This window comes from Emiliania huxleyi (assembly GCF_000372725.1).
Source record: "Emiliania huxleyi CCMP1516 unplaced genomic scaffold EMIHUscaffold_72, whole genome shotgun sequence".
Lineage (NCBI taxonomy): Eukaryota > Haptophyta > Isochrysidales > Noelaerhabdaceae > Emiliania > Emiliania huxleyi.
Genome location: NW_005196603.1, coordinates 460217 through 486386, shown reverse-complemented (window position 1 = coordinate 486386; position 26170 = coordinate 460217). Strand labels below are relative to the sequence as shown.

At 64.4% G+C, this 26170-nt stretch overlaps 7 protein-coding genes across 7 annotated transcripts; 2 read left to right on the top strand and 5 right to left on the bottom strand.

Annotated features, from left to right (window-relative positions):
- Window positions 1–861: 861 nt before the first annotated feature.
- EMIHUDRAFT_105898 (Hypothetical protein) lies at window positions 862–3793 on the top strand (the record flags this gene model as incomplete). The annotated part of the gene is made up of 7 exons (XM_005761236.1): window positions 862–1343; window positions 1514–1586; window positions 1697–2500; window positions 2817–3116; window positions 3186–3236; window positions 3307–3311; window positions 3610–3793. The coding sequence occupies 7 exons, from the start codon at window positions 862–864 to the stop codon at window positions 3791–3793; spliced, it is 1899 nt and encodes a 632-aa protein (XP_005761293.1).
- Window positions 3794–4483: 690 nt separating this feature from the next.
- On the bottom strand, window positions 4484–5857 carry EMIHUDRAFT_68109 (putative cytochrome-c peroxidase; the record flags this gene model as incomplete). The annotated part of the gene is made up of 5 exons (XM_005761235.1): window positions 4484–4815; window positions 4863–5004; window positions 5212–5279; window positions 5409–5425; window positions 5658–5857. The coding sequence occupies 5 exons, from the start codon at window positions 5855–5857 to the stop codon at window positions 4484–4486; spliced, it is 759 nt and encodes a 252-aa protein (XP_005761292.1).
- A 2387-nt stretch (window positions 5858–8244) lies between these two features.
- EMIHUDRAFT_416815 (3-mercaptopyruvate sulfurtransferase) lies at window positions 8245–9777 on the top strand. Its single transcript, XM_005761234.1, has 5 exons — window positions 8245–8546; window positions 8619–8650; window positions 8717–9120; window positions 9201–9258; window positions 9452–9777. The coding sequence occupies exons 1-5, from the start codon at window positions 8346–8348 to the stop codon at window positions 9546–9548; spliced, it is 792 nt and encodes a 263-aa protein (XP_005761291.1). The 5' UTR covers window positions 8245–8345; the 3' UTR covers window positions 9549–9777.
- Window positions 9778–14409: 4632 nt separating this feature from the next.
- On the bottom strand, window positions 14410–14757 carry EMIHUDRAFT_217165 (hypothetical protein; the record flags this gene model as incomplete). Its single annotated transcript, XM_005761233.1, has 2 exons — window positions 14410–14500; window positions 14651–14757. 2 exons carry the CDS (start codon window positions 14755–14757, stop codon window positions 14410–14412), a joined length of 198 nt encoding a protein of 65 aa, XP_005761290.1.
- Window positions 14758–14925: 168 nt separating this feature from the next.
- On the bottom strand, window positions 14926–15327 carry EMIHUDRAFT_217164 (hypothetical protein; the record flags this gene model as incomplete). The annotated part of the gene is made up of 2 exons (XM_005761232.1): window positions 14926–15017; window positions 15222–15327. 2 exons carry the CDS (start codon window positions 15325–15327, stop codon window positions 14926–14928), a joined length of 198 nt encoding a protein of 65 aa, XP_005761289.1.
- Window positions 15328–17074: 1747 nt separating this feature from the next.
- EMIHUDRAFT_217163 (hypothetical protein) lies at window positions 17075–18211 on the bottom strand (the record flags this gene model as incomplete). The annotated part of the gene is made up of 1 exon (XM_005761231.1): window positions 17075–18211. One exon carries the CDS (start codon window positions 18209–18211, stop codon window positions 17075–17077), a length of 1137 nt encoding a protein of 378 aa, XP_005761288.1.
- Window positions 18212–20196: 1985 nt separating this feature from the next.
- On the bottom strand, window positions 20197–21854 carry EMIHUDRAFT_217162 (hypothetical protein; the record flags this gene model as incomplete). Its single annotated transcript, XM_005761230.1, has 4 exons — window positions 20197–20210; window positions 20303–20374; window positions 20447–20673; window positions 20779–21854. The coding sequence occupies 4 exons, from the start codon at window positions 21852–21854 to the stop codon at window positions 20197–20199; spliced, it is 1389 nt and encodes a 462-aa protein (XP_005761287.1).
- Between the last annotated feature and the right edge of the window lie 4316 nt (window positions 21855–26170).

The following is a 26170-nucleotide window of genomic DNA, read 5'->3' as shown; positions in this document are numbered from 1 at the left end:
ACTCCTGGGTGGAAGTGCTGCCCTGGTGCAGGAGTCACACACTTCCAGCAACCAGCAGTCCGGATGGAAGAAATCAGGTAGGAGGCGGCGGGGGGGACGGAAGAAGTCAATCCCTCCCTGCAAAGGGAAAAGAAAGGAAGGTCAGCGATCTCGCTCAGTCGCAACTCTTGAGCGCCGTACCCCCCAACCAAACTTTCGGTTATAATAACCGACGGAGGTTGATAGGCAAAGTTGGAAGCAGTAACGGCGATCGCGTTCGCACCATGCAAGTCGCCTGTCGAGCAGCTTCCACGGCGCGCATGCGCCGCGGAGTTGACCGACAGCCGTGTGCCTCGGGCCTCCCACTCCACGCGCGGCACGACGCACCCCGCGCGCCATTCATCGCCGCAGAAGTACTGCGACATGCTGCACGACGCCGAGGACAGCGTTGAGAAGCTGGCGCCATTCGCCAACCCGCATGCCTCGGCACCGGGCCGGAGAGCAGGCTGCGCATGTCGATGCAGCTGGAGGTTGCCACCCATCAGGCTCTCACACCAAAGCACAGGCGCCGTCGAGCTCTCGCAGCCGCGCTGCACAATGCTCCAGCTCAGGAGGGCTCCCTGCTTCTCGCAGCTTTGTGCAGCGCAGCGAGCGGGCAGCGCTGCACCAGACGGACCAACGGCGTGCTCAGCGAGCCGCGAGGCGGAGGCAGGCCGAGTGAGCGCGAGCCGCATCGGCGCCCATATCCCGCGCAGCGGCGAGCGAGCGGCACGGAGGAGTGCAATGTCGCGCATTGCGTAACGGTTGTTGAGTAGACCAAGGTGTTGCGGTATATATTATCTCCACAGCGGCCGGAGCTCGTTTTGCGCGCGTCTGTTTTGGATGAGTGTGTCGAGCCGATCGCACTACGCCACGGTCCGCCGCGCCTACGACGCCGCGCTCTTCTACTCGCACGGTCCGTACACGAACTGGCTCGCCGCCGCCTGCCTCGACAGCCTCCAGCTGCTGCCGCGCCACCGGCTCGCAGACGTCGGTGGAGGCAGTGGAGGCTTCGCGAGCACACTTCGGCAAGCCGTCGGCGGCAAGCGCGGCTGCGGCTCGCTCACCGTCGTCGAGCCGAGCGGCGAGATGCTGGACGGCGCGCTAGAGACACCGCTCGTTGACGCGGCCGTGTGCTCCGACGCCGTCGGATGGGCGTCCGGCGGTGGCGGTGGCAGCGGAGAGGGCGGCGGAGAGGGCGTTTTCGAACGCGTGCTGCTCAAGGAGGTGGTCCATCACCTCAATAGCGACGACCGGCGTCGGCTCTTTGGGCTGCTCCTCCGCCGACGCCTCTCGGAGGGCGGGCAGCTGTGTATCGTCACGCGGTGCGCTTCGAGCGAGATCTCGAGATCTGCTCGCTGCAGAGTCTGCCGCCGCGTCTCGGCCTATCTCGGCCCTGCAGGCCAGATCTTGGTGAGTCTCGGCCGCATCTGGGCGTACCTCGGCCCTGCAGGCCGCAGCGGGACGTCGACTACCCGCTCTGGGCGGCGGCGAGGGACGTGTGGGCGGCCAACCAGCCGGCGGAGGGCACCATCGCCGCCGAGCTGGAGAGCGCGGGCTTCGAGGATGTGAGTGAGAGTAGAGCGCCTCTCCAGACTTCCGTTGACGCACGAGGCGAGAGGCAGTTGCAGAGCGCCCCGTGCCTGCCCCGGACGTCCGCTCGCCCGCCATTGGCCAGGTCCAAGTGCAGCGGCGTGCGTACCCTTGCGAGCTCCCAACCGAGGCGTGGTGCAGCATGGTCCTCGGCCGCTTCTGGTCCACCTTTTCGCACTTTGACGAGGAGGCACTGAGGGACGGGTGCGACCAGATCCGGGCCGAGGCGAGGAGGCGCGAAGGCGGGTGCAGCGGCGGACAGGGCGGCGAGGGTGGCGGTGGCCAGGCTGTTGGTTGCGGCGGTGGCGGTGGCGGTGGCAGCGGCGGCGATGGAGGCAGTGGTGGAGGCATGCTCCGATTCGAGGACCGGCTGGTCTTCATCACCGCAAAGGCGCCCAAAGCGAACGATGGGTCGGCAGAGCCGCCGCACCGAGGGACGGCGGAGCCGCCCGCGCCTCCGCCGCTGCCACTCTCGCTGCGCATCGCTCGTGATGGCTTTGCGTCGCCGATCCGCGTGCTGAGCCGTGAGGAGGCGGCGGAGGCGCTCGCCGAGCTGGAGGCGTACGAGGCTGAGTATGGGGAGCAAGGGAGGCTGGGAGGCGACGCGCGCTTCAAGATCCACCTCCTTCTGCCGTGGGCAGCGCGGCTGGTGAGGCACCCCGCCCTCGTCGCCGCGGCGCAAGAGGCACTCGGGACAAAAGATATCCTGGTGTGGTCCAGCGACGTGAACGACAAGCCGCCCCACTCGGCGACGTATGCGTCGGCGCACCAACTCTCCCCGAGCACCGGCCTCCCGCTGTGGAATACCGACGAAGAAATGCGCCCACAGGCGCACCAGGATTCGACGTACGCCGGCCTGTTGCCCGCCGACGGCGCGCTGACCGCGTGGGTCGCGCTCAGCGACGCTCCCGTCGAGGCGGGCTGCAAGTAGACAGAGAGGCGACGGGACGAGGGCGTCGGAGACGTCCGCGCCGAGACACTCGGCCGATCACACAGCGCGGCACGTGGCCTCGAGTTTCCTCGCGCGACTGCTTGCCCAAGCCTTTCCCCGCACAAGCGTTGCGTTGAGCGCGTTGGAGTGGTGCTTCGGCACCGCTGGATCAAGGTGCGTCGGTGAGCAGTCAAAGTGCGTTGGTGGGCAGGCGGGCTGCCTCGTCTTCGCGCCTAGTTAATAGTTAATTAATTATTCATTAACTATTAATTAGGCGGGCTGCCTCGTCTTCGCGCCGGGCTCACATCTGGTCGGCCAGCTGCCGCACGTCTGCCACCAGCTGCCGCATGCGCGCGCGGGCGGCGACGGCGATGGCGGCGACAACCTCCTCGCCTTTGGGCAGACGCTGATCGAGTACGAGCAGTCCCTCTCCCCCTCTCCCCCCTCTCCTGGCGGCGGCGGCGGCGGCGGCGGCGGCGGCGGCGGCGGCGGCGGCGGCGGTGGCGCAGGTGGCGGCGGCGGCGTGCCTGCGCCACTCGCGGCGGGCGAGGCGAGCCTCCATCTCTTCCGCACGGTGCACCGCTCGTCGCCCAACTGCGGCTTGTTTGTTTTCTTGTTCTCGCAGCCGCATGTCTTTTTGTAGGTGCACCGCTCGTCGCCCAACTGCACGGGCGCGCGGCGCGTCGGCTTGGCGGTGCGGCTGTTGTAGGCACAGTCTGCCGCGCTGTCTTTCTTTTTCGCGTCGACATATTTCTTTTTCATAGGTGCGGTACGTTGCGGCGAGCGCGTCGCGCGTCGGCGCCAGCCGCGAGCCGCGAGCCGACGGCGGCGTGTTTCTTTTTTCTCATACGGTGTTTCGTTTTTCTAGGCGCAAGCCGCGAGCATGGCATGCTAGAAGCGAAACAAATACGCATTCTTGTGCTCCTACCAGCGCTCGAGAGGACAGGTACTCAGCTGTACTCGTTGTGTTTGGTGTCGCTCGTATTCACGCGGTGCTCTGACGACTGTTCACAAGACCGCCTTCCCGCCCCGATGCTGGCGTATTCATTGGTGTATTCAGCACGCAGGTCTGCCACCCTCGTCGGCGGCCGCTACGACCCTGCGGTCGGCGCTTTTGATCTGGAGGCGGAGCCAACAGCGCGCGCAGGGCCGGCGGAGCGGGCGCGGCACGCCGACGCAATGGGGCGCGAGAAGGCAAACTACTTTGGCGGACGGGACGCGGCGGCGGCGCGGGGCACCGGCTACAAGTAGAGAGCAGGCGCGCATCAAAGATAGACACGAGTCGCGAGAAGGCACGCCCCACGCCGCCTCAAGCCCTGAACGCTGAAGCGCTGAATCGCTGAAGCGAAGTGATAATGCGCCCGCCCCCCGGCATGCGGGGCAAAAAGAAACCCCCGCACCTCTTTCATTTCGGTCGCGCAAGCTCCATCTCACGCGAAAGCTCAGGACACATACCGTACGCCGCGCTCTAACAGCGCCCAACCCGCGGTCGCGCGCCGGGAGGCCGTCCCGGGGGGCTTGCCGCGCCCCACCACTTTGTGTGCGCGCGACTGCGAGTGTCGTGGATACGATCGTTCCTTCCTTCTTCCCTTATTCCTTACCTTACCTAACAACCGCGGGTACGTGCATGCGGGGTAGAGACGCAAAAGAGCAGAGAGAGAGAGAGACAGAGCGATTTCGCCAGTCCACCCCGCCCCCAGGCGGACGGCATCTGGCGACCCAGCTCTCGCGTTACGTACCATCGTACAGCAGAAGTGAAGGGGTGCGGAAGCCGAAGGGGGGGGAGGCGGCCGGCGGAGTGCACCCGCCGAGGCTGCGCGAGACCTCGCGCTGGCCGTAGCCGCGGGCGAAGCAACGCGGAGGGAGGAGGGAGAGGGGAGCGGTGCGGAGGAAACCCCCTCTCCCTCCCCCCCCCCCCCCCATTGGGGGCCTTGAGGCGCCTCACGCCAGCGCGACCGTCTTGAGATTCTTGGTGCCGAGCTCCTCGAGCTTCTGGAAGGCGGCGGCAAACTCCTTGAAGAAGAGCTCCTTGTCCTTGGCGTACATCTGCACGTACTGCCGCATCTTCTTGTCCTGGATGAGGGCGATGTCCGAGGGCAGCATCATCAGCTTCCCCGACGGGTCCTCGAACTGCATCGGCCCGTCCCACTCCTTGAGCGTCCACGGCAGCGAGAGAAGCAGCGCGTAGTACCCGTTGGTCAGCACGGTCGGCGTCGGGGTCCACGGGCCGCTGTAGCCGGAAGCGTCGGGGTGGCAGCGGCCGAGCGCGTGGGCTCCTAATAAAATATTATGAGCAGCCGATTAACCGTTGATTCAGAACGAATTCGGCGGCGGCCCAGGGCGTGGGCTCCCGAAAGCGCGACAATCTCGCGGTCGTCGAAGCCCATGCGGTAGAAGATGTCCATCCGCAAGTGGCTCAGCGTCTTGGCGGGCGAGCCCTTGTCCGCGTCGGGCACAGTCACCTAATTAATTGACAGTTAATTAATAGTGAATTGAACAGTTCATTAGGCGAGCCCTTGTCCGCGTCGGGCACAGTCACCACATCAGGTCCCTTGACAGTCGACGGGTCGAGCGCATCCACCCGCCCCGCGCGCCTATAATAATGAGACAATCACTGTAATAATGATAAGAATGAAAGATGTCCAATGACAGTGAGCGCGCCATCCGACGGTCGGCCCGCCGGCAGCCTCGATGGCGGTGGCGCCGGCGAGCGTGTAGAGATCGGCGTACGAGATGCCTATTCAAGGAGGTCATTAATGATTAATGGCGCGGTCGGCAAGGCGAGATGTGCCTGTTGAAAGGGGTTTAATCGATGGAGGGCAAGCGAGTAGTCAGCGGTCCAGGTGTAGTAAATGCAATGGAATACTACAATGTGCCTCCGAACTGCGCGTGCAGAGGCTCCAGCTTGGCAACCTAGGTTTAGGGTTAGGGTTAGGGTTAGGATTAGGGTTCGGGTTAGGGTTAGCAGAGGCTCCAGCTTGGCAACCATCTTGTCGAGGCCCGCGTTGCCTGCGGCCAACAGTTGGTACTAAATCAAGCTTGCGAACAGTCTTACAGTCGCAGCGAGCGCGTCAGCAAGCGTGTGGGCGGCGTGTCGTGTACGAGGGACGGCGACGGCGGAGCGAGCAGAGTGAGGTGGAGAGGGGAGGAGTATCGCGGATATGTCGCGCGGTCGCCTCCGTGCGCCAGCTCCTCCTTGAAGCGGATGGTGCCGCCGCCGCTGCCGCCGGTCTTGCTCATCTTGTCGTACGTGCCCGACGAGTGCCACGCCAGCCGCACCATCGTCGGACCGATGTCGGGATCCGCCGTGATCATTGCCGCGAGCGCAGCCTTCGCACCGGCGTAGTCGGGTGCCGCCGCCGTTGCGGAGAGCGGCGACGAGAGCGCCGCCGCGGCCGCAGTCGCGAGTGCCGCGCGCCTGTCGAGTGACGGCGGCGAAGCCGGGACGCGGAGGCCGAGCGAGAGCGCGGCGAGCGAGGCGAGCATGATGGCGGTGATTACCTACGAGATCGTGGAGTCTCGAGGTCTCGAGGCCCACGCCTTTTGAGTCTTTAGACGCCGTCTCCAATGTCGGTAGCCGCTCTGCACCGCTCGCTGCTGGAGCGCGGTTGATCGCGGCGCCGACGCCGCGGCGGCGCCATCTCGCGCGGCGAGAGACGGCGCTGCATCGATCGGCGCGAAAACAAACGGGAGGTGGGCAGGTGGCGGCGGGGGGGACGAGTTCGCAAGGTTAATATTAAAGAATACAAAGTGGTGACAACCACTGAGTTCTCAGTGGACGACGAGCGTCGACTGAACAGAAGAGCGTCCCCGCGACGCCTCGGTGCCTCCCACCGGGTGTGACCATCCGGATCAATCGAGCCCGCCTCCGGCGGGCCGTCCCCGCGATGGCCCACAGTCCTCCGTCGCCAGATCGAACCCCCTCCCCCCCCTGACCTCGTACTTCACCAGAACCATCCTCCCCATCAATCCGAATCTGACCCTCCACCTCCACCTGACTGTTTCGCCTGATCCCTCTCCCTAGTGTACTTGTGACGTAGTTCCCTCGCCTTTGCCTGCTTCCCTGCTCCAACATTCCCACGCTCCGCTGCTCCTCTCTTCCATCGACCCTCTTTGCTTGTCGGCCTCGCACTTCTCAACCTCTCGTCTCCCATATCCACTGTCGTCCACCCCATGAACTTGTCGATCTGCTCGCTGCCCACGCCCTCGTTCCCCATGTACTCCAGCATAAGCTCGTCGTCCTCCTCAGCATAGCTCCCTCCTCCCACCATGTCGCCTCTCGACTCCCCTCTATCGATCCCACTCTGCCAGCTGCTCCCCGCTGCCCCGCTATCGCCTCCGCTCTCCACTTCCATCTGAACTTCCCCTCTCTGCTCACCACTGACTGCCTGGTCCACTGACTGACTCATGTACTGATCGACTGATTGACTGCCTTGACCCCATCCTGAATCTGAAATCATTGCTGCTCTATCCACCCGCGCCTTCTTCTGCCCCTTCCGTCGTCCATAACGCTTCCACGTCTCCACCTCCTCCTCGCATCCGCTCGAGTCTGATTCCGAAATCTGTATTTCTTCGCTCTGATCCTCCTCCGCTTGCCTCCTCTCCTCTCTCACCCGCCGATTTCTCTCCTCCAACGACCACTGAATCGCCTTCTCCTCCCGTTCCTCACTCTGACGCAGCCATTTCTCCACCCTTCCAGTCCCCTCTCCACTCATATAGCGTCCGTCCAACCCGCTCACCATGTGCTTTTGCACTTCCGCATCCCGAATTGCATCCACCCTCTGTCCGCCCACAAAGCATCGCCACCCAAACGGCCCCATCTGAAATAACGTCTCAGCGCTCCGCACCGATCGCGTCTTCTTTTCCTGCGCCTTTGCCCTCGCCCTCTTAGCTGACGTCTCCATCCTCGCCTCCTCCCCTCTCGGCACCATCTCCCGCACGGCCCCTTCCACCAAGCAAGCCCCTTGTCCCCGACGGTACAAATCATCTTCATTCGCACGTACACGATGACTTCCTGTCTCCCTACGCCGCTTCTCCTCCCCCTGTTGCGCGACCTCCTCCAGCTTCTCCTCGTACACCAGCAGTTCCTCGTTGATATTTCCCCATAGATTTCTCAGCGCCTCCACTACAATCGTCTCCATCATCCTCCGGTTGCTCCCACCTACCTCCTCGCGCTGCTCACTCATCCATGGCGCAGAGTCAAAGTGCTCAACGTCCTCTCCTTTCCTCTCTCCTCCCTCCTCTCTGTCCTCATCTGATCGCACCATCCCTGCCGCCTCCGTCCCTTCTTCTTTCGTCGATGCATCGCCACCACCCTCCTCCCCGGATGACTCCTCTCCTTCTCTGTGTTCCATCTCTCCATCCATAAACCATTGATGAATCTCCTTTGCCAACCCTCCTCGCCCCTTTGACTCCACCTCTCCTGCAGTCCTCGCTGAACTCCACTGGTATTTAGGCGCTGATTTTGTTGCCTGGTCCCCACGACCTGTCTCCACCCCATTGTTCGTGTTGTCCCCGGTAATTGGCTCATCCTCGATCGCCTCGTACACCCCGTTTGTGCCATCGGACCCTTCATCGGCCGGGCTCAAAGGAGGCGCTCCGAGAGAGACACCTGCCATCACTGTTTCGGCGAAAAAAAAGAATCTCTCTCTCTCTCTCTCTTTTGTCTAAATTCTTTTTTTGGGCCCCAATTCCGGTGTCCATGCTGCTGCGCAAAGCTCCGGCGCTCGTCTCGCCCGCCTGGCTCGCGGCCAATCGCGGCCCGTCGGTCAAGGTGGTGGACGCGTCCTGGTACCTCCCGGCGATGGGCCGCGACGCGCGGCAGGAGTTCGAGGCCTGCCGCATCCCCGGCGCCGTCTTCTTCGATGTCGACGCCACAGACGTCGCTTCGCCGCTGCCTCATATGCTGCCTTCCGACGCATTCTTCGCCAGGACGATGAGCGAGCTCGGGATTGTTCACGACGATCACGTCGTCTGCTACGACGGCAAGGGACTCTTCTCGGCGGCGCGCTCGTACACGGATGCTGCTCTCTGCTGCTCTCGGCTCATCTCGGCTGATCTCGAGGCGCCAGACTAGGCGCGCTTCTGGTGGATGCTGCGCGCATACGGGCACCCGGCCGCAGCCTGTGCCTGTCACCGGATGTCCGGTGGCAGCACGTGTTTCTATTTCTCTAGGCACCCGGCTGCATCGGTGCTCGACGGCGGCTTGCCTGCGTGGCAGCGCGCCGGCCACGCCACCGAGTCTGGGCCGCGCGCGCCCGTCGCGCGCGCGTCGCCGCCCTTTGAGGCGCGGCTGGACGCATCGCTTGTCGCCGACCTCGCCAAGGTCCGCTCGTTGGTCGACGCGTTCCAGAGCGGCGCGGCGCCGGCGCAGACGTTGGTCGACGCGCGCTCGCAGGCCCGGTTCGAGGGGATGGCAAAGGAGGCGCGCGCTGGCTGCCGCTCCGGCCACGCCCCCGGGTCTCGCAGCGTGCCGTTTGATCGCGTTCTCCAAGCAGACGGCACGATGAGGCCGCCCGAGCAGGTCGCCGCGGTCTTTGCCGAGGCGGGCGTTCCGGGCGTAGACGCGCCGCTGGTAGGTGATCTCGGGTGGTCTCGGGTGATCTCGCGGTGATCTCGGGTGATCTCGGGTGATCTCGGGTGATCTCGCCGCTGGTAGGATCGTGCGGCTCGGGCGTCACCGCGGCCGTCCTCGCGCTCGCACTCGAGCATGCGGGGCGAGAGCTAGCCGAGATCCAGCCGAGATCTAGCCGAGATCCAGCCAAGACCCATCCGAGACCCTTCCGAGGCCCAGCCGAGATCGCCCGAGGTCGCTTTGAGAATGGCGCGCCTCGGACCGAGAGGGGTCACCTAAGATTGCCCGAGATTGCCCGAGATTGCCCGAGATCGCCCGAGATTGCCCGAGAATAGGCGCGCCTCGCTGCTCGAGATCTACGACGGCTCCTGGGCGGAGTACGGCGGAGACGAGTCTCAGCCGCTCGCCACCGGGCCGGCGCCCCCGGCCTGACTCCAGAGACCAGACATTCCTCATTCCCCTGAGCTGTCCCATCCCTACCGCGTTAGCGTCTGGTGGTGTCCAGTACGCAGTAGGGCCCCTGTTTGCTAAACGCTGCCAACGCGCTTTATTACCTTAGCCTTACGAAGTACGGTACTTTACCCCCGAGGAGCTCTGTGCGATACACTAAAGTATACCGTCCTCCACGACGCACAGCCCTCGGCCGTGTACTGCGTGTACAGTACATGGAACATGCACACACGCTCACGGGCGCGCTGCGGCCGGCGGGCCTTTGCGGTTCGGGCACAGGCAACGAGCGCCTTCCCTAGCGGGTAGCGCCACCACTACGCTCCTCACTAAGCTTTAGCATTCGACTAGACGGCACAGGCCAGCTCGCTCGGTGGGAACCCAGCTGCCTTGAGAGCGTCACAATGCTCGTTGCTGAGCGCTTCGCGGGCCGCGTCGTCCGCCGCAGCCCCCTGTACGTAGCGCACATAGAGCTCCCTGGCAACCTCGTGGCCAGGCTCACGCTTCAAGACCTTGAGCGTGGCGGTGAGCACGCCTGCCTTGCGGAAGGCCGCCCGCATCTCAGCACCGCCAGGGTCGGCGATGAGGAGGTTGCACAGGGGTCCTGCGGCGATGCTGGTGTCCATGTCTGCCACGCCTGGCACTCGATTGAGCAGGATCGTGAGGACATCGACGGCGCCGACCCGCGCCGCCGTCAGGGCGAGCCCCTTGTCGACCTTGCCGCCCCGCATGGTGTACAAACTGATGGCCGAACCTCCAATCATGAGTCCCATCGCGCTATCCTCCGCGGCTGCCATCCGCATGGCCGCAACCACCGTAGTCAGCAGGGCCTTGTGCCCTCCGGCCGAGGCCGCGGCTGCCTCGTGCGCCTCGGCGCACACGAGGTTTACCAGCGCCGAGCAGCCGAGCTCTGCGATCTCCGTGTCACGTAGGTGTGTGCGAACGCTCTTCACGACCAACGGGAGCAAGCCGGCGCCGACGCACGCACTCTTGCGCTCGTGGCCCGCCTCCGTGTCCCCGGCGCAGATGTTGCGCACCGCACCGAGGGCGTTGCTCACGACTTCGTCGTTGCCGCCGAACGCTGAGAGTGCGGCGGCCAGAGTGGCGGGTGCGCCATGCGCGATGCACTGCGACTTGCATCGCTGATCGTTGGCCGACACGGCGTACAGCAGCGTCGACACGCGGCGGACGATAAACTCGCAGCCTGAGTGAGCCGGCGCCACTGAGCAAAGAACCTCGATCCCGCGCGCTGCGACGAAGGCCTGCTTGACGTCGGTGGCTGGATCCTCGTACATCATCATGTTTACGAGCGTTGCGACAGCCGACTCTACGACGGCCTGCGGACAAGCACACTCACCGGGCTGAGGGCGGTGCACGGCGTCGCGTGGCAGGGGCAGGGCGGGTTGGGGGGGGGTGGTACTTGAGTCGGCACGCGGTCCAGTCCGCTGACGAGGGTGGCAACCCCATTCGCCGCCAGCACATGCCGCCGCCCGAAGCAGAAGATGTTGCCCAGCAGCGGCATCGCCAATTGCTGCACACCCTCGAGCTCTGGAAACGCGCGCATCGCGTCGATCACGGCCGTGGCATGCACGCCGTCCGCTTCAACCAGCCGCGCGAGCTGTGAGTCAGCGAGGGGCACACCGCCCTCGCCAGTCGAGCGCTGCATCAGCTCCGTGAACGTTTGTACGACGAGTTGCGGACACGCCCGCCCAAACTCGCGCAGACCTTGGAGCAATCGCAGCGTGTCCGCGCCCGTTATGCCGGCGGGGGTTGGCAGCGGCTGCCCGCACGTGAGCCGGTGGCCGCCCCGCCGCCAGGCCGCTTTCTGGTGCGCGCGACAGCAATACTGCGTCACGCCGCAGCTCGCGCACGACAACGACCTGCCACTCGGAGGCGGCACACCACACTCAGAGCAGCAGCGCTCTAGTCGGCTGAAATCAGGCTGGCACTCCGGCAGCCCGCCGTTGAGGTCCACCACCGTCAGCTCTGACACCTCCAGATCCAGCCCCTGCACCGGCTGCTCACTCGGCGGGCAGGGCTGGAGGCTGGAGGCTGGCAGGCACACGAAGCGCTCCCTACCGCCCTCAAGCTTCACAACGAGCGTCTCCGTGCCCTTAATCTCGGACACGCCCTCCACCTTGCCAAAGCTGCCGTTCAGCTCGTCCGACCCAATGATCCGCACGCGCTGGCCGCTTAGCGCCTGCGCGTCCACACCACTGTATGTGCGCGTCCACTCAATCTCAACCTCGGGCGTGCCAAACACGCGGGGCTCGCGTTTCGGCGCGATCGCCGCGGTGCTCACATCCACACAGTTGTACATCGGCGCCTCACCCGCGGCCGCGGCTTCGAGGATCATCGGCGCGAGCACACCGGACCGATGCATCTTGAGGAGCCGCAAAATCTGATTGCTGATGTCCTGCAGCATCACGTTTCGCGGGTGCGCGGCAGCGCTTCTCCGGACCGCCGCCTTCGCCGGTCCGCTCCGTGTGATCTCCTCCGCGAACCCGGCACTCAGCCCGTTGACAAGGAACATGCTCGCCCGCATACACATCTCGACGTCTCCGGTATACACGTTGAGGGCGTCAATAGCTAGCCCTGCCGCCTCCGCTGTCCATCCGCGAGCGGCCAGCGCTCCGGCTGCAGCGGGATCACGCACATGGATGATCTGATTTGACAGAGCAAACAGCCCCTTGACGCGAACGTCTCGGCTGTCGCGGTGGGAGCGTAGCGCAGTCACCGCAGCACTCAGCAAGCCAGGTGGCGCTGGGCCGGCATCAGAGAGATTGGTCACAGCACGCAACGCCTCGATGCACACAGTCTCGTTGTTAGGAAGGCGCTCGAGAGCAGATAGCACAGACGTGTACGCCCCGGCGTCAGCCACCAGTCGCGTGTACTCGCCCATGTCTTCTCCGTCTTCCTTGCTTCCGGTCAACGACGAGATCGCACCGAGAGACGCGAGCAGCGAGGTGAGCGAATGGTGCTCACGCGCGGCGCCGACCACCGCTGCTGGCGCGCCGGCGTCGTGAAGCTTGCGCTTGATGCCCGTGGCGCGCAGAGCGGGCGCGTCTCTGCACAGTCGCATCGATCTGCACAGCATGTCTATGACGCTCAGACCTGCAATCGCAACTGCTTCATGATCGGCGCCAAAGCGACTGAGCGCATGCACCGCCGCCTCGGCACCGCCAGCACGTGTGAACTCGACCAGTTTGGCACAGGCGAGGTCATCTCCGCTGTCCGTCCAGGAGAGTACGGTAGACAGCAAACGCGCAGCATCGGCCGCACCGGCGCGCTGCAGCAAGGCTGCAGCTCTTGACGCAGACGCAGACTCGATGCAAGCTCTATCGGCCGCCGACAACGCGTCGTCCAAGAGGTCTCGATTCGGACTGCGGGCGCCGGGGAGCCGTAGCGTGGACGCCTTCGGCTCGTCGCTGCTGCGGCATGGAGCAGTCGCCGCAGCCGCTGCCTTGGAGCTTGCTGCGGCTGCCTTTGCCAGCTTCGAGCACGCACGCTTCACATCGGAGAGCGTAACTGAAAGCTCGGGTGCATCGATCGAAAGAAGGTCGAGCACACGTCTTGCGGTCGCGTCAGGATGCGCGGCCTTCACGCGGGCGACGGCGAGCATGATATCAGACTCGCGAGCCATGACGCGTACGGCGGGCGCACCCCCCTGCGCGTGTAGCCCACGTACACGAGGAGCGGGAAAATAAAAAAAAATCATTCGTAAAATGGTTCCGAGGGCAAGGGACAGGAGAGCCCCACCTGTCCCCCTGATCGTCCTTCCAAAATCCTGCTCGTGCAGGTGGGGACCCTGTCCTCGTCCCATCCCTCGTTTGGCGTGTCTGTTTTCTTTCTTTCTTTCGGCAAGGGAGAGGGGCTGGCCCCTAGCCCGAGAGGGGAGCTTCCGAGACCCACTACATGACCACGCACACATCATCCCGCGGCCTGGCGGTCGGCGGGATTGCAACCACCCTCGGGAGGGCCGAACTGAGGCGCCCGTGGGGACCCCGCAATTCCCTTCCCCCCTCGGAGGGCCGGACTGAGCGTCGAGGGCCCCGCTCTTTCCTTCGCATAGCGGCCACTCTTCGGATCGCTGGTCGAGCGACCCGGGGGATGCCCCGCGCGCCTGACCCAGGCGCGAAAACGAATCTGCGAGGCGTGGCCGCTCATGCGGCCCGATGGGTGGGGAGGAGCGGGGCGGACTACGGGGATCGGCTTCTTACACAGCCCTTCCCTGCAGCGAGCCCCCCTCCAACCCACCCGCGCTAGGTCCTGGGTGACGTAGGGCGAGCCGGCGAGCCTCGGGAACTAGCCGGGGCAGTCGGAGAAGGGGCAACTCCGTGCACTGACGGTCGGCCGTCAGAAAACACGCCTCCGTGGCTCGGGTTACACCAATCCTCGCTACCCAACGCGGCCAAAGGATATCCACCTCGAGAACCTCGAGAACAGTTGGAATGCAGCGCAAAAAACGCTGCCCTAACGGCAAGGAGCCGAACCCCGGTGGCAAAATGTGGCGGTCGGCAGGCATATGTGCATGTGTGTGTATGCGGCCGGACGGTGAGGTTGGGCCTGCCAGCGCCGCCACCAGGCGCAGCGTAATGGCACGCGCCCTTGCTGCGTGGTGCATGATTTACGGGCCGGCCGCAGTTGGCGGGTCCTCAGCGCCGCCGCCCCCACCGTCGCCGCCCTCGCCGCCGCCGCCATGTAGCGTGCGCCTCTCGGGATTCGCTTGCGCCAATGGCAACAACGCGGCGCTGAATCAACTGTACATACCGGCAGGCAAGACCGCAGACGGCAATACATATTACGTGGGCGCAACGGGCGGCCAGTCGGCCTCGTCTTACCTGTTCTATGACAGCAACTGCGGTGGCGGCGGACAGGCTTGGGCGTCGGGCTGGTTTTTCGGTTGCGGGGCTCCGAGCACCAGCGCGAGCAGCAATCTGCAGGGAGGGTCCGGTTCTTGCTGTAACGACGGCAATCGGGAAGGGCTGGGTCCGTCGTTGGATCTGCCACTCGGCACACACACCTGGTGGCGGTGGTGTGGTAGTCGGGCGGCGAGTGGCTCCTCTCAGCTGACGCTCACAGAAGACTGCGACGGCTCGTGGTCGCCGAGCGCGCCGCCGAGCGCCGACGAGGAGGGTGGACGAGGGCTGCCCGTTGCAGCGATTGTGGGCGGCGTGTTCTGCGTACTCTGCATCCCACCCCTCGTCTATTTGAAGATCAGCATGCGCCGACGCCGCAATCGTGATGCCAGGCCGCCGACGGCGCCAGCGACGCAGGTGTCAGCCACGGGCACGAGCCACCCTCAATTACCTCAGGCCACGGCGTACCCTCAGGCCACAGCGTACCCTGACAGTGTGTACACTCAGGCCACGGCGTATCCGGTCGCGGCTCCAATGACGGGCGTGGCCATGGCAACCCCGATGATCGGGGAGCCGGTGATGGCGACGGCGGTGCCTATCTAGCAATCCTCTATAGCGCAACACCACACTCCCACCTTACTCTTACGCTAAAACACTCGCACTTACTCGCGTCCTTTTACTGTTAAAAAAAGTAACAATACTGCTATTGATGAGTCAATACAGGGTTCGCGAGGGGGGTCGCCGAGGCGCCCAGGGCGCGCGGGGAAGCTCGCAGGGCGTTGGGGTAGCTATGCCTCACGTGCAGCGCCGACGGTCGGGGTCGGCGGAGCACGCCAGCGGCAGGAGAGCGCCTGGGTCCCAATACCCGTGTCCCAATATTCGTTCCGGTCCCATTCGGGTCCCATTTGCGATTACGGCTCGAAGACTCTATGTGTTACGTCATGAGATCACACAGCGCGCACCGCACCCCTGGGCCCCGCTCGCAGCCCGCTCGCAGGGCGTGCATCACACACACACACATACACGCCCCCGAGTCCCGACAGCGACTCTACCTCCGACCCCAGGGCCTATAGAGGCGGCCCGCCATGAAATCTAGCCGTGTGTGCTGGAGTGTGGAGTCCGGGTCCAGCTGATTAGCCCTGGTAGGTGGACAAAAATATGCGTTTTTTGGCCTCCCCTCACGGGGAAGCTTCACGGGTTCGAGCCGTCAAACATTGAGCAGCGGAGGTGTGCCGAGGGGGACCGGGAGGCGGTAAGCCGTCGTCGCCCGGCGCTGCATGCAGCACCGTGGCGATGGCGCTAAGAGGTTCCTCTTTTCCGCGCCCCCCCCGCAAGGCGCGCGATACACCCTTGGCCACGAGCGGGTGGTCGAGCTGCTGCTGCAGCACGGCGCAGAGGCCAATTTGCAGAGCAGCCACGGCGGCACCGCGCTTTTTGGCGCCGCTTGCAACGGTCACGAGCGGGTGGTCGAGCTGCTGCTTCAGCACGGCGCGGAGATAGAGTTGCAGGACAGCAACGGTGACACCGCGCTGAGGAATGCCGCCGGAGACGGCAACGAGCGGGCGGTCGAGCTGCTGATACGGCGCGGCGCGGAGATCGACCAGCAGAGCAGCGAGGGCTACACCGCGCTGATGTACGCCGCCGGCCACGGCCACGAGCGGGTGGCCGATCTGCTGCTGCAGCACAGCGCGCAGGTCGACATGCAGGCCAGCAGCAGCCGCACCGCGCTGATGAGCGCCGCCCACCACGGCCACGAGCGGGTGGTCGAGCTGCTGCTGCAGCGAGGGGCGGAGATTAACAAGCAGGATGTTGACGGCGAGACTGCGCTCATGGGCGCCGCCATCGCAGGCCACCCCGCCGTCGTGCTCCGCCTGCTTCGGGCGGGCGCAGACGCGGCGTTGCGCCCTGAGGACGGCTGGACTGCGCTGCAGATAGCCAGGAATAAGGGCGACGACGAGTGCGTGCGCGTCTTTGAGGAGCATGCGTCGGCGGAGGCGGCGGCGGAGGCAGCGGTGAGGGAGGCGGAGAGAGCAGCGGCAGAGGCGGAGGCGGCGCGGCATGCCGAGGCGCTTCTGGCAGAGGAGGAGGCGGAGAAGGAGGAGCGTGCCAAGGAGAGCAAGAAGGGCAAGAAGAAGAAGAAGGGCAAGGGCGGCGGGGGCGGCGCTGGACCCTCCCGGGAGCACGAGGACGAGGCAGCACTGGCGGCGGCGCTCGAGGAGAGCGTGAGGCTTGATGATGAGGCGAGGCGCGCAGCGGAGCAGGCGCCTCCCGCCGAGTCCGCCGGCAACCTTCTGCCGAGTGAGGAGCAGGAACAGACCGCTGCGGCGCTCTCGCTAGCCGACGCCAACTTCAACACTGGCCGCGCAGCGGTCCCCGAGTCCACCATGGGCGGCGAGACCACATGCATCATTTGCTTCACCCGACCCAAGACACACGCGGCGGGGCCTTGCGGTCACCAGTGCGCGTGTGGCCCTTGCTCCGAAAGGTTGCAGCTGTGCCCATATTGCCGCGAGCCGGTGGTGATGTGGATCGCAACGCGCATTGTTTAGAGAGAGAGGAAACGATACTATAACTCTTCTCGCCGTCGGTCTCGCGGATCGAGGTTCGAGCGCGGCCTCGGCCGCCCAAAACGCATTCAACTCGAACGCGCTCTCACACCCAATCGACGGGCAGCCGCTCGACCACAGCGTGCACCGCGTCGGCGTACTTTTTATGCGCCCTCACCCCCCAGTGCTCGAGGCTTCCGCCGTCCGCCGGCCACGCAAACACGCCGGCGATGCTCACCAGTCGCACCAGCTGGTCGCCCGAGGCGCGCTCGTACGCGTCGACGGCGCTCCTCAGGTAGGACTGCATCATGCCGCCGTCGTCGTCCGCGCGATAGCCCGCGGCGAGGTAGACTGGCGTGTCGAGGCGAGGCACGATGCAGAGCATCAGGCACGGCTGCGGGCGGTGGCGGCGAATGAGCTGGAGCAGCGCCACGTATGCGTCGACGAAGGCAGCCTCGCTCGGGGGCGCCCTGCCGCCGTACACGTCGTTGGCGCCCACGTCGACGCACACAATCTGCGGACTCCATGCGGCCGTCGCAAAGTCGAATCTCGAGCCGTCATTGCCGAGGCACCTCTCGTAGATCTCGGCGATGCGGTGCTTACCGCCGGTGCCAATCGCGTTCTGCACGACGCCCACGCCGCTCCAACCGATCACACAGGGCTCCGCGACGCACATTCTGCAAAGCATGTGTGCCCACGAGTGGCGTATGCTCTGCTGGCTGAGCCCGAGGCCGAAGAGCCCACGCAGGCCGATGGTCGAAGGCGCGCCCAGCACTCCGAACGCGGCGAGGTTCGAGTCGCCCACGAACTCGATGCGGCGCGGTGGCGTGTGATCTACGAGAGCGTGGCCCTCTGACAGGTCCACGCCGTGCAGCGTCGCGGCGCGCACTCGACAGTACGGCAGCAGCTGCACCGCCACCGGCTCCGTGCGCTTGACGAGGCTGATGCAGCGCGTGTCGGATGGGAGCGGAGGCAGCACAAACGAGTATGTGCGTCGCCTGCGCCACTGCCGGTGCGTCTCCAGCATCGAATGCAGCTGACCGTCGACCAACAAGTCGAAGCCGTTGCCGCCCGCAGTGAGGTCGATCGACAGTGTGCACTCGCCACTCCCGGTGAGGCACAGCTCGAGCGAGGTCTGGAAATCGAACGTGCACGAACCGTCGCCGCGCACGCAGCGGTCGCCGGCGATACGGAGGCGCGGGTCGTCACCTTCGTAATGGATGGCCGTTCTGAGCGAGGGCATATACACACGTTGGCCTCTCGCTCGCAGCACGGGCGGCTCGGCGAATTCTTTTTTTCATAAGGCTCGGCCCTTTCCCTGCGAACGCGCACCCCCCTAGCTAGGGGTCAGGGCTCTCTAGCCCGTAGCCCGATCCCGATCGTCCGGCTCGCTGGGTGCGCTTCTCAGTTCCCCGGCCCTGGATGTGAGAGGAGTGAGGCTAATGACTGCACTCCAAGTGCTCCAAGTTAATGTGTGAAAGCGCCGTCGCAACTGCCATGTCGGCAGGTTGTAGGCTGGTGCTCTCGCCCCGCTGGCGGCGCGGACCGGTGCCGCGGCTCCGAGCCCTCCTGTGGGCCCGCGGCGGCTCGCCGTCGCGGTGCCGAACACGGTCCGGCTTCATCCCGGCGTGCAGCCGGTGCCGCTTCTTCGGCGAAATTTTGCTCAAGCTCTTTGTCGACAAAGCTGTGCCCGAGCTCCTGCTGCTCGACTGCGCGGCGTAACCGGCCCCTGGAGGCTGAGATGTGAGGCGCCGGCACCGGGGCTATAACGCGGGGCCATCTCCAGGCTGTCTCGGGCAACCTCAAAATTGGCGCCTCTCTCTGCTGCTGCTGCTGCTGGTGGTGGTGCTGCTGCTGGTGCAGATGCTGCTGCTGGTGCGGCTCGGCTCTCCGACTCGACTTGCCGCGGGCGTCGCGGGCATCTGACGCGGCGGGCGGCGTCGCGGGCGGCAGCGATCGCGGCTCGACGGTGGAGGCGGAGGCTGGTGGCTGGAGGCTGTGCTGGTGGACCTTTGACTAACTCTCACCCGCCGCCGCTCCGACGGTGAAGCGGCGGGGATCGTCAGCGGATCGACGACTAGTTCGTGCTCGGACTGCCTCGCAGACAACCAGTCGAGCAGCTCAACCCTCCGGGGAGTGAGTCGCCGACGCCGGTGTTTTGAGACACCCAAACACTCTCCTTAGCTCCTGAGGGGCGCGTGGTTTTAACCACGTAGTATGACTACAGCCCACCACAGACACCCTCCCTCTCCACACGTGTGCACACACCCTCACCCTCTCCCCTCTCCTCTCTCTCTCTCTCCTCTCTCTCCTCTCCTTGTCTGTGCTGTCTGCCTGACTCAGGCACTAATTCTGCCGATGCGTGATTGTGTGTGGGCTGCTCCGAGGGGGCCCTGTGCGATCCGATGGGTAGGGAGTCTGTGCCCGGGCGGTGTCCGGTGCGGAGTCTCTCTCTGATCCCACCTGTGGTGTTGGGTGTGAGGTCGTGGAAGCTTCGATCCCAAGGGGGGGAGCTGAGCCCACTCATAACCAACTCTCAGGGGCAGTAGGTGGGCGAGCCTCGAGCGCGCTCATCTCGATCGTCAAGGGACAAGGCGTCGCTAGTCCGGCCTCGCGGTCGGCGGAGATTGCTAGAGGACGAGCAAGCCTGCTCTAGCCTCACGCGTTCGCCCCTGTCGTCTGTTGTTTGTTGTGCCCTTGTTTGTACTCTTGGCACCGTGGGTGCTGGGGGGGGCGACAGGAGGGGCGTGGCCCTGAGTTATGTGTACGCCAACTCAGGGTGTGTGGCAGCCAGCTGGCTGTGTGTCTTGTGAGCTTGTTTGTGTCTGTGTGTCGCTCGTGCGTGTCGTCATCATCTGTCCAGCGTCCACCCATACCGCGTTGGTGTCCAGTCCGAGCCTGGCTGTTCTTCACCTTTCTACCTAGAACCTACCTACCTGCGGCGTGGCGGGATCTATTTAATGCTTTGAACCCCAAAACAGAGTTGAAAGCGCGCGTCACGTGCCTACTAAGCCTAACCCGAGTGGGTTAGACCCACCCCGCGACGAGGTTACACACGCGAGCGGGTGTAATGCTTGCGTGGGTGTGGCGTCTGAGACAGCGCGTTTGACATCGCGCGTGTCTGAGGAAAGAGGCGCGCTCCCCTCGGCGCGACACACCACAGGCGCGGCGGCGCGGGCGTCGGCGCATTTGTGCTCGAGCCCGGTGATGAACGCACAGTTCGGTCTATTACGAAGTAGCAGCTAAGGTGGGGTTCGTGCCCATGTCATTCCATCTCCCCAGTGCAGAGTGCCGCTGTGGCGTGAATATTTCGCATCCAATCCGGCCGAACCACCGGCGGGGCTGAAATCAAACAGAAACGAGCCTTCGTCGTCGTTCGCAAACCCGAAGACGTTCCACTCTGTTCCTGCTACATCTCGCCCATTCACACTCACCAAGAGACCTTCCACCGTAATATTGTACCGATGCGCCGCTGTACGGCTCGGGTCTCGCCATATGCCCTGTACCGCAGTCCACCCTGCCACTAAGTCGTTGAGCATTCGGGCGACCGGGGTCAAGCCGGCCTGCGCGCCTCCAGCCAGTATCTCTGTCTTGAGCTGAATTAGCCCTCGGCTGAGCTGCGCGTTTCTCAACGGTCGCGAGTGGATGAGCATATCGTCGAGCATCAGCCCAAAGGCCCGCACCTCCCACGCGAGCAGCTGCTCCCTGAGGGCGGGAGTCAGCCGCATCGCCGTGCCGAAATCTCCGAGCTTGAGCTCCGCCCGCGCGGTGAGCCCGCGCCGCGCGCGCGCCATGACGTTGTGGGCGTACACGTCGCCGTGCACGATGCCCAAGGCGTGCAGCTCGGCGAGCGCGCGCGCGACAAGGATGCCAACGTGCGCGATCTCGGCGGCGGAGAAGTGGTCGTGCTGCGGCCCGAACGTGCCGCGCGTGATTGTCTCGAAGTTGGGCCGCCCGCCCATCGGAGCCCAGCCGTCGTCGGCATCAAGGAATTCAAGTGCGACCGCCGGACGCCGCGCGGGGGTGAGTTGCACTCCGAGCGTGTTGATGATGTTGCGGTGGTGGTCGCCGACGGCGCCGCACATGCGCACCTCGTGCCGGGGCAGACCGCTGCTGTCGCGCGCGCCGAAGAACTTGATGGCGACGCGCCGGCCGCCGACTGCAGAGCGCACGACGCTCTTATCCTGGTTCGTCGCCAGCGTTTGCAAGCGCGGAAACTGGTCGAGCGGCAGCTCGGGGACCGCGAGGCGCGGCTTTGGCGGCGCGTCGTCGTCGAGCAGCGGGTTCGACGAGAGGACCACCCAGGTCAGCCGCGCGGCGGTCCGCACGCTCTCGGGCAGCGAACGCAGCCGGTTGTTGGCGAGGCTGAGCATCTCGAGCGCGCGCGGCAGCGCGCCAACCGAGGCCAGGCGGTTGTGCGAGAGCATGAGCTTTCGTATCGGAAAGCTCGAGAGATCGGGCAGAGACTCGAGCGCGTTGTCCATAAGGATGAGCCATTCGAGCGACGGCGGGAAGTCGGACGCGGTGATGCTCGTGAGTCCGGAGGAGCGCTGAGCATACATCTTGAGGCTGGGCAACGACCGGACGACTTTGGGCACGTGGTTCAGGCCGGGATTGGCGGAGAGGAAGAGCACGCGGATCGCGGTCGCGCAAGCGAGCGTCGTCGGGATGCGCTCGAGGAAGTTCTGGCTCATGTCGACAAACGTCAAAGATTTGAGCGCGCACCAATCGATGTGCTCCGGCACACGCGCCAAGCCGCAACCCTTGAGGTCGAGCCGCGTCGTCCCTGCGTCGAGCTGGATTGCCGTGCAGTGCTTTGACTGCGTGCGGCGCGCATCGGCGAGGAGGAGCAGCAGCACACCAAGCAGTGCGGCCAGCCGCACCATACCTTGCCAGCTAATACCTCGAGAAGAGACGCAGCTGTGAGCGCTGTCAGAGCGGTGTTCGACACCGACACCGATACGTTCAAGGAGAACGCTGATACAAAATCCGCTGTTCACACTTCAAAGGTAAGTGTAAGCGGAGCAGCTGAGTAGATACAGCGAATCCTTTGTGTTCACACCTGCAAGAGCAGGTGTGAACTGATTTCGGTCTTAGCCGTCGGTATGCCAATAGCGTGCTAGCCAAGTAGTACGCCGTTGCGCTCGAATAAGTTCCACCGATCTTGAAGCAGAGCGAGGCATCTTGTTCCCAAGAGGCGCTCGGACACACGTGAACGAAACGGAGGCGCCTGAATAAGTTCCGTGTGTGTGTGTGTGTGTGTGTGTGTGTGTGTGTGTGTGTGTGTGTGTGTGTGTGTGTGTGTGTGTGTGTGTGTGTGTGTGAAAGCGCCTTCTGACTGTCGTTGCGGTCTATCCCTTTCTCGACTGTCTTGGGTCCGTGGTTGTGTTTTTGTGTGAAGGCGCCATCGCAACTGCCATGTCGGCAGGTTGTCGGCTGGTGCTCTCGCCCCGCTGGCGGCGCGGTCTAGTGCCGCGGCTCCCAGCCCTTCTGTGGGCCCGCGGCGGCTCGCCGCGGCGGTTGTGAACAATGGGATCGGTCCGGGTTCATCCCGGCGTGCCGCCGGTGGCGCTTCTTCGCCGAAATTTTGATCAAGCTCTTTGTCGACAAAGCTGTGCCCGAGCTCCTGCTGCTCGACTGCGCGGCGGAACCGGCCCCTGGATGCTGAGATGTGAGGCGCCGGCACCGGGGCTACAACGCGGGGCCATCTCCGGGCTGTCTCGGGATATCTCAAAATTGGCGCCTCTCTCTGCTGCTGCTGCTGCTGCTGCGATGCGTTTGGCGTAACCCCCGGACTCTTGCTCCAAGAGACGGAGGGCTCGCTCCGTGCGGTCCTCGAGGGCCTTTGCGTGCTTGTCAGTCGCCGTCACCGCCCGGTTGAGGGTGGACAGCTTGTCGAGGATCTGCCCCTGCACCTTCTCCTGGCGCTCAGTGCGCGCCTGGAGGGCCGAGATCTGGTTGGCCACCTGGGCCTGCTCTCGAGGATCGGCGTGCCGGTTGCCCCGCTGCAGCATCTGCCGCAGCTCTTCGGCGATGCCGTCCCGCCAGCCTTTCGTGATGCCCACCACTGCGCGCTCAACGGACGGCACGACGAGCATCTTCTCGAGGACCGGCGCGCGGAGCGGAAGCTCTCCCTCGGCCGTCCAGAAGCTCACCTCGTCGTCGCTCACGGTGACGGTGGCGCCGAGCATGGCCTTTGCCAGCGCCTGCAGCGCCTTCTCTAGCTGCACGTCGCGCGCCTCGGCCCTCAGGTGGCGCATCGCATTGTCCGCCACCGGGTTGTCTGGGCAGATCTCGCCGTTCTCTCCCACAGCGTGGCATTGGGATCCACGCGCGCAAAGAACTGGCGGCGAGACATGCCGCGCCGGTCTGGAGCGTTCCAAAAGAAGAAAAAAAACTGTTCAGTTTTCAAAGGCAAAACACAACGCTCTGCGGTTGGTGCACCCCTCACACTGACACATTCCCCTCATCCCCTACCCTTGGCTGAGCACATCTACCTGCGAGCTAGCATCTCCGCATTTTCTCTTCCAGTCATCCGCCCGCGCCGCGCGCCATCACTGGGCGTCTAGTGCAGCCACTGACAGAGCTATTCCGAAGGAGTGGTCGACGCCTCGCCTAGAGTTCGGGTGGACTTGCGCACTGCTTAGCCCTGAGGGGGGAGTGTGTGTGAGGTGGTGTAATGTTGTCCCGTTTCAGGCGGCAGGTCAGGGGATTAGCCGGGAGGATTCGGCAGCTCAGCCGGGGGCTGAGCGTCTGCAGGCAGCCTTCCGCCCGCGCCGAAATTCACAGCCCTCCCGGGCCGACGGGGTGCTCCTTGGATCGGGCCCCGCTCCCCGCTTTTCCTGTACCTGGACTGTCCGGGTTAGGAGGGTGAGAGTATTGGGTGGGCGAGGGCAGTACATCTGGCGGGTGGCGGTTGAGGGACAGCGTGGGTTGATTGGGGGGTCAATGGGCGCGCGGGCGGCGCTTCGTGGTCCTGGGCGAGCAGGGGAAGTGGTTAGGAGTCTGGGCCCAGAGATGAGGATTGTCGAGATGTCATGCGAGAGCGGTGGGTGGGCGAAAGTAGCGCGGCTGGAGAGTGGTGTCCGAGGGACAATGGTGAGTTGTCAGTTGGGGCGCGAGACGCGCGGGAATCATACTGTGTAGGGTGCTGATTGTGAGCTGAGTGCATGGGTGTATGGGGTTCAGAAATTTGTGGCGTCGAGGTTTGTGCATTGGTGGCTGGCGTAGCGGTCAGAGGTTCGCCTTCGGGCCGGTTGGCTGCGGGTTCGAGGCCGGGCGGGGGGGGAGGGGGGGGGCACACCTCACCCTCACCCCTCACCATCCTCAAATCCTCGAATCATCGAGATCATCGAGAGCGTCGTGAGCGTTGATTCTGTGCTGATTTTTGCGCGCGAGCGTCGCGATTTTTGGTCTGGTTGGTCCGTCGTGGCCGGTGCGCGGGAAACTCGCCGAAAACCCGCGCAGCCGGCCGATTGTACGACCGAGGTCGCTGAGCCTTGGCGACGCGCGCGCGCGTCGCCAAGGAGTTGGTAAAACGTCAGAGTTTTACGTTCCAAAAGAAGAACTCCACGGTGGAGTATGGGATTGCATGCAATCGGACTGCAATCATTGATTGCTCCCGAGCTGAGACCTGATTAAATTTGGATTGCGATTTGCAAATTGCAATTGCACTGGATTGCAATCGGATTGACTCTCATGATTGCTCCCTCCGCGAGTTTTTTTTTCATCCGCCCGAGGAAGAAATGCAGCTCTGGATTACGTCATCACGTCACGTCTTCCATACTGGTACTCCCCTACCCCCACGTGAGCTGACACTGCTGTGAATACGTCCCGAACCCATACTGTGACCTGGTAGCATATGCTGATGGTCCTGGCCCGATTGGCTCGCTCAGAGAGCTTCTGGGCGGTCGTTAAGGTCCGCTCCCCGCACACCGGCCCGGAAGTATGGTACCCTAGATCTAACTCGCAGAGGCGTCTCGTGCGCACGGTGGTCTGTGTACCTTATGTAGGTTTAGGGGGAGCAGGGCGGTTGTGGACGTTGTTGTGGCGCGTCGTCGGCGGAGCTGAGCGAGTCACCTGCTCAGCCTGTCGGGAATGTCCGCGTTACCAGATGGCCGCTGGGAAGTGTATATGAAGGTCTCGGAGAAACTTGTGGACCGCGTATATGCGCGAGAGGTTAAGGTTACGACCGTGTCCGCGCGGTCGTCGAGACGAAACGAGCGGAGCCGCGCTCCACACGCCTCCCGACGGCCCGCTCCGGGGCGGTTCAGATCACACACTGTCTCGCTCGTCGACCTCGACGCTGACCCCGGTACGGCTTTACCCTGCCGGTACCGGAGCGCCAACGTTCCATGCAACTATGGCTTTGCGACGGCGAGGACCGCGATAGGGCCGAGGCCCGAGCCGGTTACTTCCCCCAGGATTGGTCTTCTCTGCCTGCGGGAACACCCTCGGGCGGCCGGGTGGGGCTGCGGCTGGAGCTAGCATGGCTCGATAGAGCCGAGACCCCGTGTTGAGGCGGCGCTCCTGTGGGCGGCTGTGGAATCGGCAGATTCGACCTCAGATCTCCAGTATTCTCATCCCAGTGGATGGACGTCTGGACGTCCCTTTGTGTTCCTCTCCCCGTCCGCCAGCGAGACGCTCAGTCGCTGGCGGCCGCGGTTTTCTGTGATGCGCAAGCACGGGCGGGAGGGGTTTCTCCTGCGGAGTCGTGCGTGCGCAGGGCTCCTCTTTGCTTTCTTCTACTCCCTAGACTATCATCTCGTTCCCGTCCTACCAGAGAACGATCTAGGCTCGGCTCTCGCGCTGTGTTCCTGCACTTTCTTTCCCGTCGCGTAGCCCCGCGCTGCGCGCACGCCGCTCGCCGGGGCGTGTGTCGTGCCTCTGTCTCGCTCTCGGCGAGCTCGTGTGTGTCTGTGTGTGGTTGCGCTCTTGGTGAGGCTCTTCGCGCTTTGGTTGCTCCACAGCGTCCAGGTCTTCTAATCTCCTCCCCAGCCCCACTTTGCCTTTGGGCGTGTGTGGAAACGTTAGACCTTACCTGTACGTCGTTAGCTCTCAGGAGCCGGCGCGGGTGGCCTGAGCGATACACACGAGGGCGCGCGCGAGGCGCGGACGACATGCTACACTGCTGCTGCTGCTGCCGCTGCTGCGGGAGGAAAAGTTCCCGAAGTTGATATTTTTCTGCTATCCGATCGAATCG

Excerpts from the sequence above, each read along its gene's own strand:
- EMIHUDRAFT_416815 (XM_005761234.1), top strand. The coding sequence starts at position 8,346 with ATGGGCCGCGACGCGCGGCAGGAGTTCGAGGCCTGCCGCATCCCCGGC. Across the intron at positions 8,651-8,716 it reads TGGATGCTGCGCGCATACGG|GCACCCGGCTGCATCGGTGC; the intron begins GCACCCGGCCGC and ends CTATTTCTCTAG. Across the intron at positions 9,259-9,451 it reads CTCGCACTCGAGCATGCGGG|GCGCGCCTCGCTGCTCGAGA; the intron begins GCGAGAGCTAGC and ends GCCCGAGAATAG.